The 20,121-nt window shown below is 40.5% G+C and overlaps 1 protein-coding gene across 1 annotated transcript in view; it reads left to right on the top strand.

The window, feature by feature from the left end:
- Window positions 1–20,121, top strand: part of TWSG1 (twisted gastrulation BMP signaling modulator 1) — a 66,117-nt gene that overhangs the window by 41,848 nt on the left and 4,148 nt on the right. The window contains exon 4 of the mRNA XM_025365460.1: window positions 18,153–18,419. Coding sequence (XP_025221245.1) covers window positions 18,153–18,419 — 267 coding nt within the window. The remainder of the gene's footprint in view (window positions 1–18,152; window positions 18,420–20,121) is intronic.

The following is a 20,121-nucleotide window of genomic DNA, read 5'->3' as shown; positions in this document are numbered from 1 at the left end:
CAGGCACCTGCCATCATGCCCAGCTAATTTTTTTGTATTTTTATTAGAGACAGGGTTTCACCATGTTGACCAGGCTGACTTCGAACTCCTGACCTCAAATGATCCCCCCACCTCAGCCTCCCGAAGTGCTGGGATTACAGGCATGAGCCACTGCACCCGACCTTCGTCTATAGATTTAGTGCAATTGCAATAAAAATCCTAGCAATTTATCTTATGGATATTGACAAACAGATTCTACAGTTTATATGGAAAGGCAAAAGACACAGAATAGCCAACACAATATTGAAGGAGAGAAGAAAGTTGTAGGACTGATACTACTGGACTTTAAGACTTACTATAAAGCTACAGTAATTAAGACTGTGGTAATGGCAAAAAAAAATAGGCAAATAGATGAAAGGAACATAATAGCCCAGAAACTGACCCACATAAATTTACGGCTGGCCCTTTATATCTTTGGGTTTTGTATTATTGGATTTAGCCAACTGCAGACCAAAAATGTAGTTAGGGCTTGACATGGTGGCTCACGCCTATTATCTCACCCCTTTGAGAGGCCGAGGAAGGTGGATTGCTTGAACCCAGAAGTTTGTGACCAGCCTAGGTAACATGACGAAACCCCATCTCTTCAAAAAATAAAAGAATTAGCCAGGCACGGTGGCACACATCTGTAGTCCCAGCTACTCGGGAGGCTAAGGTGGGAGGATTGCTTGAGCCTAGGAGGTGGAGGTTTCAGTGAGCTGAGATTATGCCACTGCATTCCAGTCTGAGCGACAGAGCAAGACCCTGTCTCCAAAAAGAAAAAAAAAAAATGTATTAGGCCTATGATGGTTATGTCTGTACTAAACATGTACAGAATCTTTTTTCTTGTCATCATTCGTTTAACAATAAAGTATAACAACTATTTACATGTTACATAACAGTATGTTTATACTACATTATGTACATAAGTAATCTAGAGATTATTTCAAGTATTCACAAGGCTGTGCGTAGGTAGGTTATATGCAAATACTATACCACTTTATATAACAGACGAGCATCTGTGGATTTTGGTGTTTCCTGGGGGGTCCTGGATCCAGTCCCCCACAGATCTATCAAGGGATGACTGTAGTCAAATGATCTTGACAAAGGAGCAAAGGTAATACAATGGAGCAAAGATAGTCTGTTTTTTTTTCTTTTTTTTTTTTTGAAACAGAGTCTTGCTCTGTTGCCCAGGCTGGAGTGCAGTGGTGTGACCTCAGCTCACTGCAGCCTCCACCTCCCGGGTTCAAGCAATTCTCCTGCCTCAGCCTCCGGAGTAGCTGGGATTACAGGCCTGCGCCACCACACCCAGCTAATTTTTGTATTTTTAATAGAGACAGGGTTTCACCATGTTGGCCAGGCGGGTCTCAAACTCCTGACTTCAAGTGATCCACCTGCCTCAGCCCTCCAAAGTGCTGCGATTACAGGCATGAGCCACCGTGCCCGGCCTAAAGATAGTCTTTTTAACAAATGGTGCTGGAACAACTGGCCATCCACATGCAAAATATGAATCTATACACAAATCTGTTTCACAAAAATTAACTCAAAGTAGATCACAGACCTAAATAAATGTAAACACAATACTGTGAAACTCCTAGAAGATAACATAAGAGAAAATCTAAATGACCTTGGATTTGGCAGTGACTTTTAATTTGTGGGGTTTTGTTTGAGATGGGGTCTCCACTCTGTTGCCCAGGCTGGAGTGCAGTGGTGTGATCTCAGCTCACTGTAGCTTTGACCTACCAGGCTCAAGCCATCTTCCACCTCACGCTCCCAAATAGCTAGGACTACAGGCATGTGCCACCACGCCTGGCTAATTTTTGTATTTTTTGTAGAGATGGGGTTTTGCCATGTTGCCCAGGCTGGTCTTGAACTCTTAAGCTCAAGTGATCCACTTGGCCTCCCAAAGTGCTGGCATTACAGGCATGAGCCTGGCAGTGACTTTTTAGATATAACATGAGAGAAAGAACTGATAAGCCAAACTTCATTAAAATTAAAAATGTCTACTCTGCAAAAGATACTGTAAAGAAAATGAAAAGTTCAGCCACAGACTGGGAGAAAATATTTACAAAAGTTGTATCTGAAAAAGGATTGTTACCCAGAATACACAAAAACAAGACAAGGATGCCCTCTCTCACCACTCCTATTCAATATAGTATTGGAAGTCCTGGCCAGAGCAGTGAGGCAAGAGAAAGGAATAAAATGTATCCAAATAGGAAGAGAGGAAGTCAAACTATCCCTGTTTGTAGACAACACGATTCTATATCTAGAAAACCCCATAGTCTCTACCGAAAAGCTCCTTGAACTGATAAGTAACTTCAGCAAAGTTTCGGGTTACAAAATCAATGTACAAAGATCAGTAGCTTTTTTGTACACTAACCAGCACCCATGCTGAGAGCCAAATCAGGAACTCAATCCCATTCACAGTCACAAAAAGAATAAAATACCTAGGAACACACTTAACCAGTGAGATAAAAGATCTCTACAATGAGAATTACAAAACACTTGTCAAAGAAATCAGAGATGACAAAAACAAATGGAAGAACATTCTATGCTCTTGGATAGGAAGAATTGATATCATTTAAATGGTCATACTAGCCAGGTGTGGTGGCTCACACCTGTAATCCCAGCACTTGGGAGGCCGAGATGAGTGGATCAAATGGGTGGATCACTGAGTTTAGGAGTTTGAGACCAGCCTGGGCAACTTCACAAAACCCCATCTCTACAAAAAAATACCAAAAAAAAAAAAAAAAGCTGGGCATTGTGGCTCACACCTGTATTCCTACCTACTAGGGAGGCAGAGGCTGAAGGATCACTTGAGCCTGGGAAATGAAAAAATGCTCAATATCACTAATCATTAGATAAATGCAAATCAAAACCACAACGAGATACTATCTCACGCCAGTCAGAGTGACTGTTATATTAAAAAGTCAAAAAATAGCAGATGCTGGCGAAGTTGCAGAGAAAAGGGAACACTTATATACTGCTGGTGGGTGTGTAAATTAGTTCAACCATTGTGGAAAGCAGATTCCTCAAAGAACTAAAAATAGAACTACCATTTGACTCAGCAGTCCCACTACTCGGTATATACCCAAAGAAATATAAATCATTCTACCTTAAAGACACGTATGTTCATTTCAGCACTATTCACAATAGCAAAGACATGGAATCAACCTAAATCTCCATCCATGTAGACTGGATGAAGAAAATGGTACATACACACCATGGAATACTATGCAGCCAGAAAAAAGAATGAGATCTTGTCCTTTGCAGAAACATGGATGGAACTGGAAGCCATTACCATTACCTGCAGCAAAGTATCACAGAAACAGAAAACCAAAGGCCCCATGGTCTCATTTATAAGTGGGAGCTAAATAATGAGAACACATGGACAGAAAGAGGGGAGCAACAGACACTGGGGCCTACTTGAGGGTGGGGGTGGGGAGGAGGGAGAGGTTTGGAAAAACACTATTGGGTACTATGCTTAGTATCCAGGTGATGAAATAATCTGTATAGCAAACAAGTTTACCTATATAACCTGCACAAGTACCCCTGAACCTAAAATAAAGTGAAAATGTTTTGAAAAAATAGATCCCAGAGGAAAAAACTATAATGGACAATTCTATATAAAAGAAAGACATCTATCCATGTATCCTATTGTAGAATAAAGAGACTTGTTTGAAAAAAGAAACTTCTTAGTATTTTTATTAGAAGTGCCTTGAATCTATAGATCAATTTGTAGAGAATTGATGAAACTTTAATATTGATTCTTCCTACCCATAAACATGGTATTACTTTGTTTTTAATGAGAAACTCAGATGAGACTGTACTATGGAGTGAATTAATTGTAGTCTTTTAAAACTTGATGCTTCTTTGATTAAAGATATCCTGAAGAGAAAAAAAGATCCTGATTTCTTAACATCAGGCATTCCCTGTATACTGCCCTGTATACTATGTGACTCGTTAGAGAATTTTGTCTAGTAAAACAATTTTTAATTCTTTAAAATGTCAGGGCAGCAACGTCTAAATTGAATTTGATCTAGTCAGTCATGGAATATTTTGTGAAACTTAATAATAGCTAATGCTTTTATAGCATCTTGTGTGTGGCAAGCACTCTCCATGTATTACTTCATTCAGTCCTAACAACAAACCTAAAGAGTGTGAGAGTGTTATTTTCCCTCATCTGTTCCACACATGAGGAAACTGTGGCCAGAACTAGGTGACCTCCTAAGGTCGAATAACTAGTATGGAGGAAAGCCAGAGTTCCAACCACGCAGTCTTGCTTCAAGGGTCCATGCTCCGTGATCCAGTATGTTACACGGCTTCTTGGTGTTATACATTATTCAGCTTCATGTGAAGTTGAAGGTGAAGGTGGTTATCATTCTAAAATCACGTCATATGCACAGTAGCTTTCATCTGTAGCATAACTATTACTCTTGAGCTAGTAATGATGTTGGTTTTAATAAATAGTTATTTACAGCTACTGATTTTTCATAATCTCCAGAAAGGTAACTGGGACTGAGGACAAAGCTGTAGTCTGTGAACTTAGATTTTCTCTTTGGATTCAGCCAGATTGCCTGAGAACTGCATACTTAGACTGCATTTTTGTGGCTCTTTATGAAATTGCCTCAGCTGAACTACACTTGGCTTTACACATTGAGTCTTCATTTAGAGGCAGCGTATAAATATGACAATTTCAGAGAGGACAGATGGTAGTGAGATTTTTATGTTTATCAAAACAGAGCCCAGGTTTTAAAAGATTAAGGAAAGCTGCCCTAGACAATGTCATGCCCTCATTTTTCAGTGTCAGTCATTATTTGTCTCAGCAGTGTCCTTTTGGCTTCACTGTGTCTTCTAATATCATCAGCCAAATTGTTTCTTTCTTTTGTAATCTGTAGTTTCAAAATAATAGTTGTTCTGCTTTCAGAAAAAGACAATTATACTGTTGATTTGGTTCTTTTAAAAAACTATACACACCCTCTGGAGATTGATTTACTCCCTGTATTCATGCTGAGGAAACTAAGTGCCAGCAATGAAAACTTCTCTCTACTCTCGAACCCCTCTCACAATGAGGTCTATTTGCTCAGATGCTGTGAATCCCATCAGCTTTTCTGGGTAACTGCCGGCACATTTTGCCATAGCAATCTAGCTACTTATTATGGCTAGTCTCCTGCCATCTGTTCTTCTAATGCAACTGTTCTCAAACTTTTTTTTTTTTAATCTCAGGACCCCTCTACACTCTGAAAAATTCAGTCTTTTGTGATGTGTTGTAATGGTTGAAGTATATAAAGAAAATACAGCCTCACACAGCTATGTAATTGGAAAAGAAAAGAGCATTTTTAATAGCCTCATCCAATAATTATGTATCTGGAGTATCGTATTAATATATTCAGTATTTTAAAACTCATGAAGTAATAATTTTGCATACCTAGGTAGATTACTTAAGGTTCAAGCATTATGTTAAATTTTTCAAAAATGTAGAAAAGAAAGCCATCTAGCATCTACTACTATTAACATATATGTATTTCTCTTCGAAATATAATTTAAAAACTAAAATGACTACTTAAACATATCCTTGAACATAGTAACTTCAAGCAATGCCAAGAAGGTGTTTATAATGAAATGCCTCCCTTTATACCCCTAGTTGCTCTCCCTCAAGTTGTTTATAATACAGCTAGTAAAGAGGTATATATTTTTGAACCTATTTTTGAAATATACATCTAGAAAGTATACCCCACAAGTGTACAGCAAAATAAATTTACCTGAGCTTTACACACCCCTTTTACTAGCATCCATACGGAAAACCAGAACATTGCTAGCACCACCAAAAACCTCATTGTGCTTATCCGCACATTTTAACATAGTTGTGCTTAAAACTCTACAATACCTTTAGAATAACTCTAAGATATCTTTATCTTTTAAAAACTCTAAGATACCTTTAGAATAACTATATTTATTTGCATCAAAAGATGTCTTTCAATAATATTTTTGGGTTTTTTTTTTTTTGTCATTTACAGAAAGCACTTACATGAACCATACATCTCAGCTTTGGTTTCCTCTTTTCCTCATCACTGGAAAGTTCTCACTTCTGGGAAAGTTAACCATATTTAGAAAAAACAAGAGGAGGCTGGGCATGGTGACTGGGCGCGGTGGCTCACACCTGTAATCCCAGCACTTTGGGAGGCCAAGGCAGGCAGATCACTTGAGGCCAGGAGTTCAAGACCAGCTTGGCCAACATGATGAAACCCTGTCTCTACTAAAAATACAAAAATTAGCTAGGCATGGTGGTGCACACCTGTAGTCCCAGGTACTCGAGAGACTGAGACAGGAGAATCGCTTGATCCCAGGAAGCGGAGGTTGCAGTGAACTGATATCGTGTCACTGCACTCCAGCCTGGGTAACAGAGCGAGACTCTGTCTCAAAAAAACAGGCTGGGTGCGGTGACTCACACCTGTAATCCCAGCACTTTGGGAGTCCGAGGCGGGCAGATCACTTGAAGTCAGGAGTTCACCTGGCCAACATGGTGAAAACCTGTCTCTACTAAAAATAAAAAAATTAGCGGGGCATGGCAGTGGGTGCCTGTAATCACAGCTACTTAGGAGTCTAAGGCAGGAGAATTGCTTGAAACCAGGAGGCAGAGGTTGCAGTGAGCTGAGATCATGCCTCTGCACTCCAGCCTGGGTGACAGAGCAAGACTCCGTCTCAAAAAAAAAAAAAAAAAAAAAAGTCTATTGGAAAAATAATTAATTAAGAGAGGCTGGGAAAAAAAATAAAAAATAAAAAATAAAAAGAGGCTCTCCCCAGCAAACTCTGTCAGCAACTTTAGGTAACAAATAGCAAAAAGGTTGAAGTGAACCACTTAATATCAAAATATGTCTTACGTACAATGACTAAATATACAAGTTTGAAGAACACAAAGACCAGTATGGCTAGATGTTCATAAACAAGGGGAAGAGTAGAGAAAGATGAGTGAGAGAGGTAGGTCAGGACCAGGTCTTGGAGACCATGGAAGGGAGTTTGGATTATATCCTAAGTATAATGGAAACTTACTGGAGAGTGTATGGTGGTGACATCTGAATTACTTTTTTTTCTTTTTTTGAGACAGAGTCCTGCTCTGTTACCCAGGCTGTAGTGCAGAGGCGTGATCTTGGCCATTGCAAACTCCGCCTCCCAGGTTCAAACGATTCTCCTGCCTCAGGCTTCCAAGGGGCTGGAATTACAGGTGTGCGCCACCACACCCAACTAATTTTTGTATTTTTAGTAGAGATGGGGTTTCACCATGTTGGCCAGGCTGGTCTCAAACTCCTGAGCTCGTGATCCGCCCACCTTGGCCTCCCAAAGTGCTGGGATTACAGGCATGAGCCACTGCGCCTGGCCTTGAATTACATTTTTAAATGATCATTCTGACTATTACATGGAAGGTAGATTTGAGAATGTAAAGAGAAGAAACAAATTAGGAGACTGTTGCAGTAGTTCAAATAAAAGATTATGGTGGATTTGACTAGGATTACTGATAGCAGTAGAAATGGTGGAGCTCAGATTCTGGAAATATTTTGGAGGGAAACTGTCAGAGTTTGGTTTGAATTGGATATAAGATCTGAGAAAAGAGAGGAATTAAAGTTGATCTATGAGGTAGCTAAAGTGGGGTGGATTTATAAATCATTATCATTAAGGAATTGAAATTTTGACTAGAGTGTTGGGTGAATCTTTGATGTGAATATTGAAATTGTCAAGAATGACAGTGGGTCCAGTGGTGGAAATGAGATAGCGATCCAGGTATTGAAGTTTATTAGTAAGTGGGGGAGAAGTGGCTGAGTATACAAAGATAATAGCCAAAAGGAGAGAAAAGGAATGGTAACATTAAATAATGTGTGTTTTTTATTTTATTTTATTTATTTTTGTTTTTGAGACAGTCTCGCTCTGTTGCCCGGGCTGGAGTGCAGTGGCCGGATCTCAGCTCACTGCAAGCTCCGCCTCCCGGGTTCACGCCATTCTCCTGCCTCAGCCTCCCGAGTAGCTGGGACTACAGGCACCCGCCACCTCGCCCGGCTAGTTTTTTGTATTTTTTAGTAGAGACGGGGTTTCACCGTGTTAGCCAGGATGGTCTCGATCTCCTGACCTCGTGATCCGCCCGTCTCGGCCTCCCAAAGTGCTGGAATTACAGGCTTGAGCCACCGCGCCCAGCCTATAATGTGTGTTTTAAAGGAGCTGGAGTTTTCTAAAGAGAATGGAAGACACCTTAAAATCCATTAAACAATTGTGTCTCCAAGTTCAGTTAAAATGTAATGGGGGCTTGGTCTAGGATGATAGCAGAGGAGATGACGAGAGGTGGCCTCGTTAGAAAAATAATTACAAGGTTAAACTCAATTAGATTTGGTGACAATTTGGAAATGGGAACTGAGGGTTGATGGGAGCCAGGAATTACCTCTAGGTTTCTGTTTATATGACTGGATAACTTGTGACAGGGAACCAAAATAAGCTTACCTAAGACCCAGGTGTATTAGAGAAGATGACTGAGACAGTTGAATTTGAGGGGCCTATAAGGTTCTCAAATGGCGATATTCTATAGAAAGTTGGATACAAATATCTGGAAGAAATGGATCAATGATGAGTAGATTAATATGCAGGTAATGGTTGATCACATTTTCCAACTCCTTCAAGTAAATGTGACTTCTAGTTCAATATGATGTTCTAAATTCACATATTTCCTTCCCTTCCACTTAGGATGCCAGTAAAATGAAATAAAGGAATAAAATTGGAAATAACTCTAAAAACAAAGAGAAATAAAAGGAGCAATTGTAATTTGAGTTTGCATCAGATATCTAAAAGGACAGATAGAAGTGCTTTCCCTTTTTTTTTTTTTTTCCCCTGAGACAAAGTCTTGCTCTGTCACCCAGGCTGGAGTGCAGTGGCTCAACCTTGGCTCACTGCAACCTCCGCCTCCTGGGTTCAGGCTATTCTCTTGCCTCAGTCTCCCGAGTAGCTGGGACTACAGGCGCATGCCACCATGCCTGGCTAATTTTTGTATTTTTAGTAGAGATGGGGTTTCACCGTGTTGGCCAGACTGGTCTTGAACTCCTGATCTCAGGTGATCCACCAGCCTGAGCCTCCCAAAGTGCTGGGATTACAGGCATGAGCCACCACGCCCGGCCCAGATGTGCTTGCTCTTTAGTAAACAGATTGGAAGGAACACCAAAACAAATTGCATAAAAGGGGGTTATGGTGAGAGTAGGAGTGACCTTTCCAGCTAAACCCCAAAGAGGCTCCAGTTGCAGCTTTGTGGAGTGTGGGAGTGAGAAATGAATTTGAAAATAGCAGGATTATTTGAAGATCCGTCTGTAGAACAGCTGTATGATTTGATAACCGATTCCCTCCTCCATTCATCAGAAAAAGTTCCAAGTAAGTAAGAAATTTCTCTAGGAAAAAGAAATTGGAGAATTTCTCTCTAGAGAAATTGAAGGAAACTAGCTGAAAAGTAGTAGGGCCACTAATGTGTTGTTGGTACCCAGGCAAGGCCTCCTCATTCAGGCATTGCAGGGAGGAAAGGTGTCTTCAGCCTAATGACTAGATGTGAAAGAAAAATAGAATAAGTGTACCTTAAAAGAAAGAATGAAGTAAAGAGCAGACCATGGAGGAAATATTTAGGATATAAAAGAAATCTTTTAAAAACCGATTGTTATCTTTTAGAAAAAGTTAAAAAAATGTCATGTCTATATTATGAAAAACAATCAGAACAAGAAAACTTTTGCAAATTTAAAATTCATTTGGGGCCAGGCATGGTGGCTCACGCCTGTAATCCCAGCATTTTGGGAGGCCGAGGCGGGTGGATCACCTGAGGTCAGGAGTTTGAGACCAGCCTGGCCAATAAGGCAAAACCCCAACTCTACTAAAAATACAAAAATTAGCTGGGCGTGGTGGCGCATGCCTGTAGCCCCAGCTGCTCTGGAGGCTGAGACAGGAGAATCGCTTGATCCGGGGAGGCGGAGGATTCAGGGAGCTGAGATCATGCCATTGAAGCCTGAACAACAGAGAGAGAATCTGTCAAAAAAAAAAAAAAAAAAAAAAGGCCGGGCGTCATGGCTCACACCTGTAATCCCAGCATTTTGGGAGAAACAGGCAGGCGGATCACCTGAGGTCAGGAGTTTGAGACCAGCCTGGCCAACATGGTGAAACCTCATCTCTACTAAAAATATAAAAATTAGGCGGGCATGGTAGTGGGTACCTGTAATCCCAGCTATTCAGAGGCTGAGGCAGGAGAATTGCTTGAACCCAGGAGGCGGAGCTGGCAGTGAGCACTCCAGCCTGGGCGACAGAGCGAGACTTCATCTCAAAAAAAAAAAAAAATCAGTTAGAAAAATAATCAGAGAGTGTGAAAATATTATTGGAGTGTCATAGAATATGGTGAAAACAGGCAGGTAATAAAATATAACAGGGAATATAACACTCCAGAAGAATTTTTAAAAAAAGGAAGGAGGGAAGAAATTATCAAATAGTAGAAGAAAAATTACCAAAGCTGAGAAAAAAAAACAGTGAGACCTTAGGTTGAAAGAGCCTACAGAATGCTGAGTGAGATGAGTGAAAAAAAACCTACATGTGCCACATCCTCAAAATTTTACAACGTCTAGGTTAAAAAATATTCTAAAAGATTTCAGAAAGAATAATAAGGTTCGTCTACAAGAAGTTAAAAATCACACTGCCATCAGACTTCTCATCAGTATCACTGGGCCAATGACTTAAGTGGTTGGTGGGAAAATTATTTTGGCCTGTCAAATTATCAGGAATGTGGGTGTAAAATAGAAACATTTTTAGACAAATAATAACTCTAAGTTTACTTCTCACCTACCATTTCTAAAAGAATTAGTAGAGATCAATCAAACAAAACAGGATAGAAAACCAAGAAAGATAACAACATGGGTTGAAGGAAGCAATAGCTTTAACCGGAGTTCAGTTAAGGATAGCTGCAGAATGATAATCACACAGGAGGCCTGGGATGAAGCGTCCTGACGGAAGCAGTAAATAAAGAGAAAAAAGAAACTGGATTCAGCGTATCGTTGAGAAGCAGAATAAGTTTTCAAGATATGCTGAAACATTATTGTGTGGTACACAGAAAGAAAATTCCAAGCATAGAAATACCAAGAAAAAAGAAAACTGAACAAGAAAATAATTCTCCATAAAGGAATTAAATTTGGCAGTTAATTTTTTATTCTAAAAATATTGAAATATACACAGAAGTGGAGCAAAGAGCATAATGAACTATGTATTCCTCACGCAGGTTCAGCAGTGGTCCAGAATATGCCACATTTGCCTCATCCTTTTTTCTTTCTTTGCTGAAGTATTTAAAAGCAAATTGCAGGCCGGGCGCAATGGCTCATGCATAATCCCAGCGCTTTGGGAGGCCAAGCTGGGCAGATCACCTGAGGCCAGGAATTCGAGACCAGCCTAGTCAAAATGGCAAAACCTCATCTCTACTAAAACTACAAAAAAATATTAGCTGGATGTGGTGGTGGGTGCCTGTAGTCCTAGCTACTTGGGAGGCTGAAGCAGGAGAATCACTTGAACCCAGGAGGCAGAGGTTGCAGTGAGCTGAGATTGTGCCATTAGAGCTGAGACTCTAGCCTGGACAACAAGAGTGAAACTCTGTCTCAAAAAAAAAAAAAAAGCAAATTGCAGACATCAAATACTTTTTACCCCTACTTTCCTTCAGTGTCAATCTCTAAAAAAAGGTGGACATTGACTTTTTCTAATCATAATGCTGTTATAACACATAACAAAATTAACAATAAGTTCTTGGTGAAATCTAAAATTCAGTTCATGATCAGGTTTCTCCAGATGTTTCAAAAATGTGTTTTCACAGTTCACTTTTTCAAATTAATTCACAATTCTTGTATTGAGTTTGCTTGTTGCGTTTTCATCCAGATTGACCCTCCTTCCATTTCTGTCATGCCACTTGCCAATGAAGGAACTGTATCAGTTGACCTATAGAATAGCCCACATTCAGGATTTGACTGCTCCTTGTGGTATCCTTTAACTTGTTCCTCTGCCCCTCTGTATTTCTAGTAATTTGAAGCTAAGTATAAGAAAATGGTTAGATTCAGGTTTAATATTTCTTGGCAAGAACATCTCTTAGGTCATGCCATGTGAAATGTAACATGGTTTTCATTGTTTTATGAAGTTCAAGGAAAAGTTCACTTTATCTCAAAATCAGAAGTATTGTCCTCTGACAATATGACATTGAACAAGGAAGTCCTACCATACTACCTGTTCTGTCATGAACAATTTTCATAGGATTATGTTAAGGTAACTACTTGTACTGTTTTCAACTCTTTCAATATATAAGAAAACTTGTACTGGTTTTCAACTTTTTCAATGTATCTTTTCAATGTATAAGACTAGGCTGCATTGTGAATTTGCCACAGAATATGGTTATCAAGTTTGTCAATATAGAATTTGGAGAAGTTGGCTAGGGAAAGTGGAAAAGACCTTAGTATCTTTATCAGCAAATCAGGGACATTAGGTTTACTAGTTTTAATGCAGTATATTGAGATTTAAATTACGAATGTTTTTGTCCTAAATTTGTTAAATGCACAAAACTCCCCACACATTTTTTTGATAGAATGAAATCTCTGATAATGAGCACTGAAGTTTCATTTATTTATTTGTTTGTTTTTTAGAGATAGGGTCACACGAGTTACCCAGGCTGGCCTGGAACTTTTGGGTTCTGTCAGTCTTCCTGCCTCAGCCTCCCAAGTGACTGGGATGCGTGCCACCGTGCCTGGCTGAAATTTATTTAAAGTCTTCAGTAGATGTTAAATTTAGCTTTTATAATGTTTGAACTCAGTTGTTTACCTTCAACTCTATTTACTAATTTGTTTGTTTGTTTTTTGACTTTTTGTTTGTTTGTTTGTTTTTGAGATGGGGTTTCACTCTTGTTGCCCAGGCTGGAGTGCAATGGTGAAATCTTGGCTCACCACAACCTCAACCTACCAGGTTCAAGCGATTCTCCTGCCTCAGCCTCCTGAGTGGCTGGGATTACAGGCATGTGCCACCATGCCAGCCTAATTGTGTACTTTTAGTAGAGACAGGGTTTCTCCATGTTGGTCAGGCTGGTCTCGAACTCCTGACCTCAGGTGATCCGCCCGCCTCAGCCTCCAAAAGTGCTGAGATTACAGGTGTGAACCACTGCGCCTGGCCACTAATTTTTATTTATAAATTTGGCAGAAGACTATATTATGTATAGTTGTATAATATAAGCATTCTAAGTATTATTTGCTTTTTGATACCACTTAAAGATTATGTATAGATGTAGTTATTAGAAAGAGTAGTAGACATGAAATCAGGAAGCTACATCATGATCTTGACTCTGATCCTAGATGACATAATATTGGACAAGTCATTTGACTTAACTGCGCCTATTTCTTCATTTTATGAATAAGGGGATCAGATTTGATCATTTAAATGATCAAACAGTCTAAGTTATTTAGGTTATTAGGTCATACAACCTAAGTTATTCAAGTTCAGATGTATTGAAAAATGTGATGAAGAGCACACACAACTTTGTTCTCCTCTGCTCTTGCCATGATCCTTAAACTAACAAAATGAGGAAATAGATGGCTTTTTTTCTCCTCCCTGAATTTATAAAAAAGGAATTTATAAATTTGGCTTAACCTTTTTTTTTTTTTGAGATGGAGTCTCGCTTTGTCGCCCAGGCTGGAGTGCAGTGGCTGGATCTCAGCTCACTGCAAGCTCCGCCTCCCGGGTTCTCGCCATTCTCCTGCCTCAGCCTCCCGAGCAGCTGGGACTACAGGCGCCAGCCACCTCGCCCAGCTAGTTTTTTTTTTTGTATTTTTTTTAGTAGAGACGGGTTTTCACCGGGTTATCAAGGATGGTCTCGATCTCCTGACCTCGTGATCCACCCGTCTCGGCCTCCCGAAGTGCTGGGATTACAGGCTTGAGCCACCGCACCCGGCCTGGCTTAACTTTTTAAACTTTTAATCTGAGGAAGAAGTGAAACTCCATCTTACACCTAATAGATGCAAAACAAAAATGAAACATAATTTAGCTTTCAGAAGTATAGCCACACCCCAAGGAGATATTGCTGCTTTGGTTCCAGATCACTGCAGTAAAGCGACGGTCCCAATGAAGCGAGTCACGCAAATACTTTGGTTTCCCAGTGCATATAAAAGTTATTTTACACTATACTGTAGTTTATTAAGTGTGCAATTGTATTATGTCTTAAAAAATACACACCTTAAATACAAAATACTTCATTGTTAAAAAATGCAAAAAATCATCTAAGCCTTCAGGCAGTTGTAATCTTTTTGCTGGTGGAGGCTCTTGCCTCCATCTTAATGGCTGCTAATTGATCAGGCTGGTGGTTGCTGAAGGTTGGAGTGGCTGTGACAGTTTCTTTCTTCTTTTTTTTTTTTTTTTTTTCCCAAGACGGAATCTCGCTCTGTCGCCCAGGCTGGAGTGCAGTGGCACAATCTCGGCTCGCTGCAACCTCCGCCTCTCAGATTCACGTCATTCTCCTGCCTCAGCCTCCCAAGTAGCAGGGACTACAGGCACCCACCATCATGCCCAGCTAATTTTTTGTATTTTTAGTAGAGACAGGGTTTCACCGTGTTAGCCAGGATGGTCTCAATCTCCTGACCTCGTGATCCACCCGCCTCGGCCTCTCAAAGTGCTGGAATTACAGGTGTGAGCCACCATGCCCAGCCTTCTTTCTTCTTTTTTTAAATAGAGATGGAGTCTCACTATGTTGCCTAGACTGGTCTCAATTTCCTGGCCTCAAGCAATCCTCCAGCCTTGGTCCCCCAAAATGCTGAGATTACAGGCATGAGCCATCACACTGGCTGGCAGTGTCTTAAAATATGATAACACTGAAGTTTGTTGCATCAGTTGACTCTTCCTTTCATGAAATATTTCTCTGTTGCACGTCATGCTATTTGATAGTATTTTACCCACAGTAGAACTTCTTTCAAAATTAGGCCGGATGCAGTGGCTCATGTCTATAAACCCAGAGCTTTGGAAATCTGAGACAGGAGGATAGCTGCAGGCCAGAGTTTGAGACGAGCCTGGACATCATAGTGAGACCCCCATCTCTACAAAAAATGGAAAAAATTAGCTGGGCATGGTGGTGCACACCTCTAGATCTAGTTACTTGGGAGGCTCGGGTGGGAGGATCCCCTTGAGTCCAGGAGTTCAGTACTGCAGTGGGTTGTGATTGTGCCACTACACTCCAGCTTGGGTGAAAAGTAAGACTCTCTCTCAGTAAATAAAAGTTAAAAACTGGAGTCAGTCCTGAAACCCCGCACTGCTTTAACAACTAGGTTTACATAATATTCTAAATCCTTTGTTGTCATTTCAACAATGTTTACAGCATTTTCACTTGGAGTAGATTCCATCTCAAGAAACACTTGCTTTGCTCATATCCATAAGAAGCAACTCCTCATTTGTTCAGGTTTTTTAATGAGATTGCAATAATTCAGTCACATCCTCAGGCCACACTTCTAATTCTAGTTCTCTTGCTATTTCCACTACATTTTCAGTAATTTTCTCCACTGAAGTCTTGAACCCCTCAAAGTCATCCATGAGTGTTGTACTCAACTTCTCTTCTAAACTCTGATAATGTTGATAGTTTGACCTCCTCCCATGAATCATGAATGTTCCTAATGGCATCTAGAATGGTGAATCCTTTCCAGAAGGCTTTCAATTTAGTTTGCCCAGATCCATCAGAGGAATCTATGGCAGCTATAACCTTACAATATATATTTCTGAGATAATAAGACTTGCAAGTTGAAATGACTCCCTCAACCTTGGGTTTCAGAACAGCTGCTGTGTTAGCAAGCATGAAAGCAACATTAATCTCCTTGTACGTCTTCATCAGAGCTCTTGGGTGACCAGGTACAGTGTCAGCAAGCAGTAATATTTGAAAGGAATCAGTTTTTCTGAAAAGTAGGTCTCAACAGTAGACTTAAAATATTCAGTAAACCATGGTGTAAACAAATATGCTGTCATCCAGGCTTTGTTGTTCCATTTCTAGGGCACAGGCAGGGTAGATTTAGCATAAATCTTATGGGTGCCCTAGGGTTTTTGGAATGGTAAATTAGCATTGGCTTCAACCCAAAGTTACCAGCTGCATTAACCCCCAGCAAGATAGTGGGCCTGTTCTTTGAAGCTTTTGAAACCAGGCATTGACTTCTTTCTAGCTAGGATAGTCCTAGATAGCATCGTCTTGCAATAGAAGGTTGTTTCATCTACATTGAAAATCTGTTGTTTGGTGTAGCCACCTTCACCAATGACTTAGCTAGATCTTCTGAATAACCTGCTGCAGTTTGTACATCAGCACTTGCGGCTTCGCTTTGCACTTTTATGTTATAGAGATGGCTTCTTTCCTTAAACCTCATGAACCAACCTCTGCCAGCTTCAGACTTTTCTTCTGCAGCGTCCTTACCTCTCTCAGCCTTCACATAACTGAAGAGAGGCCCTTGCTCTGGATTGAACTTTAAGGGAATATTTTGGCTGGTTTAATCTATCCAGACCACTGAAACTTTCTCCATATCAGCAGTAAGGCTGTTTCACTTTCTCAGCATTTGTGTGTTAAGAGTAACACTTTCCATTTCCTTCAAGAACTTTTCCCTTGCATTCCCAACTAGGCTGTTTGGCACAATGGCACAGGATTTCCCTCAGCCTTGATGTACCTGATGTTTACTTGTGACCAGACTTACGTCACACATTCTTGGCAACATTACCACCTCCCATCACTGGTGATGTTAACTTTGATCTTCTGATCATATTGGTGCCCGCCAGACTTCTCCACATTAAAGTCATTATTAATGACCTTTTGTAAGTGATTAGTATTTTGTGGAGAGCTTTCCAAGAATACACCAGCATGTTCTTATCTAACAGTCACCCACCAGACTTAATATCCATTCACTACTCCCATCCGAATCAAACCCCTGTGAGAGTGCCAAATGGTGATTTTCTGTTTCCTTTCTTCTATGTTCATCAGTTGGTAAGGAATATCATTCCCTTCTCTTGTATTTATTTGTATATAAAAACTCATTGCCAGGCGCGATGGCTCACGCATGTAATCCCAGCACTTTGGGAGGCCGAGGCGGGCGGATCACAAGGTCAGGAGATCAAGACAATCCTGGCTAACACGGTGATACCCCGTCTCCACTAAAAAATACAAAAAAATTAGCTGGGTGTGGTGGCGGACGCCTGTAGTCCCAGCTACTCAGGAGGCTGAGGCAGGAGAATGGTGTGAACCTGGGAGGCAGAGCTTGCAGTGAGCTGAGATCCTACCACTGCACTCCAGCCTGGGCGATAGAGCGAGATTCTGTCTCAAAACAAAACAAAAAAGAAAAGAAGAAAAAAAGAAGGAGCTCATTGATTCTTGTTTTGTTTACAAGATGGTAATCCATTTTTATTGATTGATTGATTGATTGATTGATTGATTGACATGGGGTTGCCCAGGCTAGAGTCCAGTGGTACAGTGATAGCTTACTGCAGCCTTATCTCCTGGGCTCAAGAAATCCTCCCGCCTCAGCCTCCCAAGTAGCTGGGCCTACAGGCATGTACCACCACAGCCAGCTAATCTTTTTTAATTTTTGTAGAGATGATGCCTGCTATGTTGCCTAAGCTGGTATCAAACTCCTGGGCTGTAGTGATCCTCTCACCTTGGCCTCCTAAGTGCTGGGATTATAGGCGTGCGCCAATGCGCTCAGCTTATTATTATTTTAATGCTCAAATTGTCTATTAGCCAGTAGGAGCCCCTTCAGTTGGCCTCCTGTGTCTCTTCAGCATGTCCCATCATTCATGGTGCACTTCCTTACTTTCTGGCACAAATGTGTTCCTGGCTCATTTTGTACTTTCCTGACCCAGCCTTCAAATCAGTCTTTCCTCCAAGGAGCTCTGGTTCCTATTAGGTATTTTAAAAACAAGATCTGAGCATTCAGTATGCTTGAAGCTACTGGGGTAGGATATCATCATTTAGGCTCACCTAGCAAAAAAAAAAAAAAAAAAGCTAGGAAAATATCTACATGTAATCCTAGAAGTTACATAATTTTAATGTGTTATAGCTCTGATTGCAAGGCAGTGACTAACAAAATCTTATGATATTACCCCCAACCCAGGTATGTGTAATCCTCGAAATTATAGTGACACACCTCCAACTTCAAAGAGCACAGTGGAGGAGCTGCATGAACCGATCCCTTCTCTCTTCCGGGCACTCACAGAAGGAGATACTCAGCTGAATTGGAACATCGTTTCTTTCCCTGTTGCAGAAGAACTTTCACATCATGAGAATCTGGTTTCATTTTTAGAAACTGTGAACCAGCCACACCACCAGAATGTGTCTGTTCCCAGCAATAATGTTCATGCGCCTTATTCCAGTGACAAAGGTAACGGCCAACAGTTGATTTTTTCCATTTGCCCCCTCATGTGGTCTGTCCATGTAATTTATAAAACCTGTGTAAGACCATCTTTTGGAGCAGCTTTTTGGTTTTGAATTTGTATCATCTCACATAAATTCTAGACTCAATAACCCTGATCCCATCATATCTAGAGGCACATGCCAGAAGGATAAGAGAAAAAAAAAATATCTCCGATCCCTGGGTAGATAAAGAGGCATGTCGACCAGGTGTGGTGGTTCATGCCTGTAATCCCAGCACTTTGGGAGGCTGAGGCAGGTGGATCACGAGGTTAAGAGTTCAAGACCAGCCTGGCCAACATGGTGAAACCCTGTCTCTACTAAGAATACAAAAATTAGCTGGCCGTGGTGGCGGGAGCCTGTAGTCCCACCTACTTAGGGAGGCTGAGGCAGGAGAATTGCTTGAACCTGAGAGTCGGAGGTTGCTGTGAACCGAGATCACACCACTGCACTCCAGCCTGGGTGGCAGAGCAAGACTCCGTCTTGCCAAAAAAAAAGATAAAGAGGCATGTCAGCATATTGTCAAAATTCCTCCATACTCCTGGCAGCAGAGGCTGTACTGTATTGGAAAATAGATAATTGTTCCTAATTCTGGTATTTATTTGTCTTAGGCTTTATTCTCTTCATAAGATAACAACAGTGCTGCTTCTCTAATATGATATTGCTCATTGTCAGGTAATGTTCAGAGTATCCCATGAAGTCAGATTTTTATAATAGCAGACGTACCAAAATGATGCCAAAGTCATTAGCTAAATTTCTTTATAAGCAAGTTGGTATTCCAGACATCTCATTTCCAGGCATAAACTAACCCCAGCCAGTTCTCTGCAAATGAGTGCTGTTGGTCAGAAAAGGAATTAAATGAGAAAATAACTTATACAAATTACAGAAGCGTATTTAAGAGCATTTATTAGTGAAGATAGGGCATATCATAATTTTGGAATGTAAAGAGCATGTGACTTTTATAAAATCTTTGATATTTTTGATAAAAGGCACCCTATAATTTTACTGTGGAAGCATAAAGCACTTATGAAAAATTGGAATTATTTCTTAAAATATGAGGTGAATTATGTATAAATAGTATAATTTGTACTCTTACTTGGCTATTACTTGTGCCCTCCATTACATTCCTACCTATATAAAACAGTGTGGGCCAGGTGCAGTGGCTCACGCCTGTAATCCCAGCACTTTGGGAGGCCGAGGCGGGCGGATAACCTGAGGTCGGGAGTTCAAGACTAGCCTGACCAACATGGAGAAACCTCGTCTCTACTAGAAATACAAAATTAGCTGGGTGTGGTAACGCATGCCTGTAATCCCAGCTACTTGGGAGGCTGAGGCAGGAGAATCACTTGAGCCCGGGAGGTGGAGGTTGTGGTGAGCCGAGATCGTACCATTGCACTCCATCCTGGGCAACTAGAGCAAAACTCCATCTCAAAAAAAAAAAAAAACAAAAAAACCGTGTGAGCTTCGGACATTAATAGTAAAAGCAAAACAGCTTCTGTTAAATGACAGTGTAAGAATTCTTATTCCCTTTTAGGTTAGAGTACTTTGTAAAACAAATGCTAGATTTTGGAAAACATTAGAAACATATGGAATGCAATAATATGTTTTGTTATCATTTTCTCCATTATTGAAATCTAAATAATCAACATAATAGATATTAAATAATAATTCAT

This window comes from Theropithecus gelada, chromosome 18 (assembly GCF_003255815.1).
Source record: "Theropithecus gelada isolate Dixy chromosome 18, Tgel_1.0, whole genome shotgun sequence".
In the NCBI taxonomy this organism is placed as follows: Eukaryota; Metazoa; Chordata; class Mammalia; order Primates; family Cercopithecidae; genus Theropithecus; species Theropithecus gelada.
The sequence above is the reverse complement of the archived record's forward strand: the minus strand, read 5'-3'. Positions and strand labels throughout refer to the sequence as shown.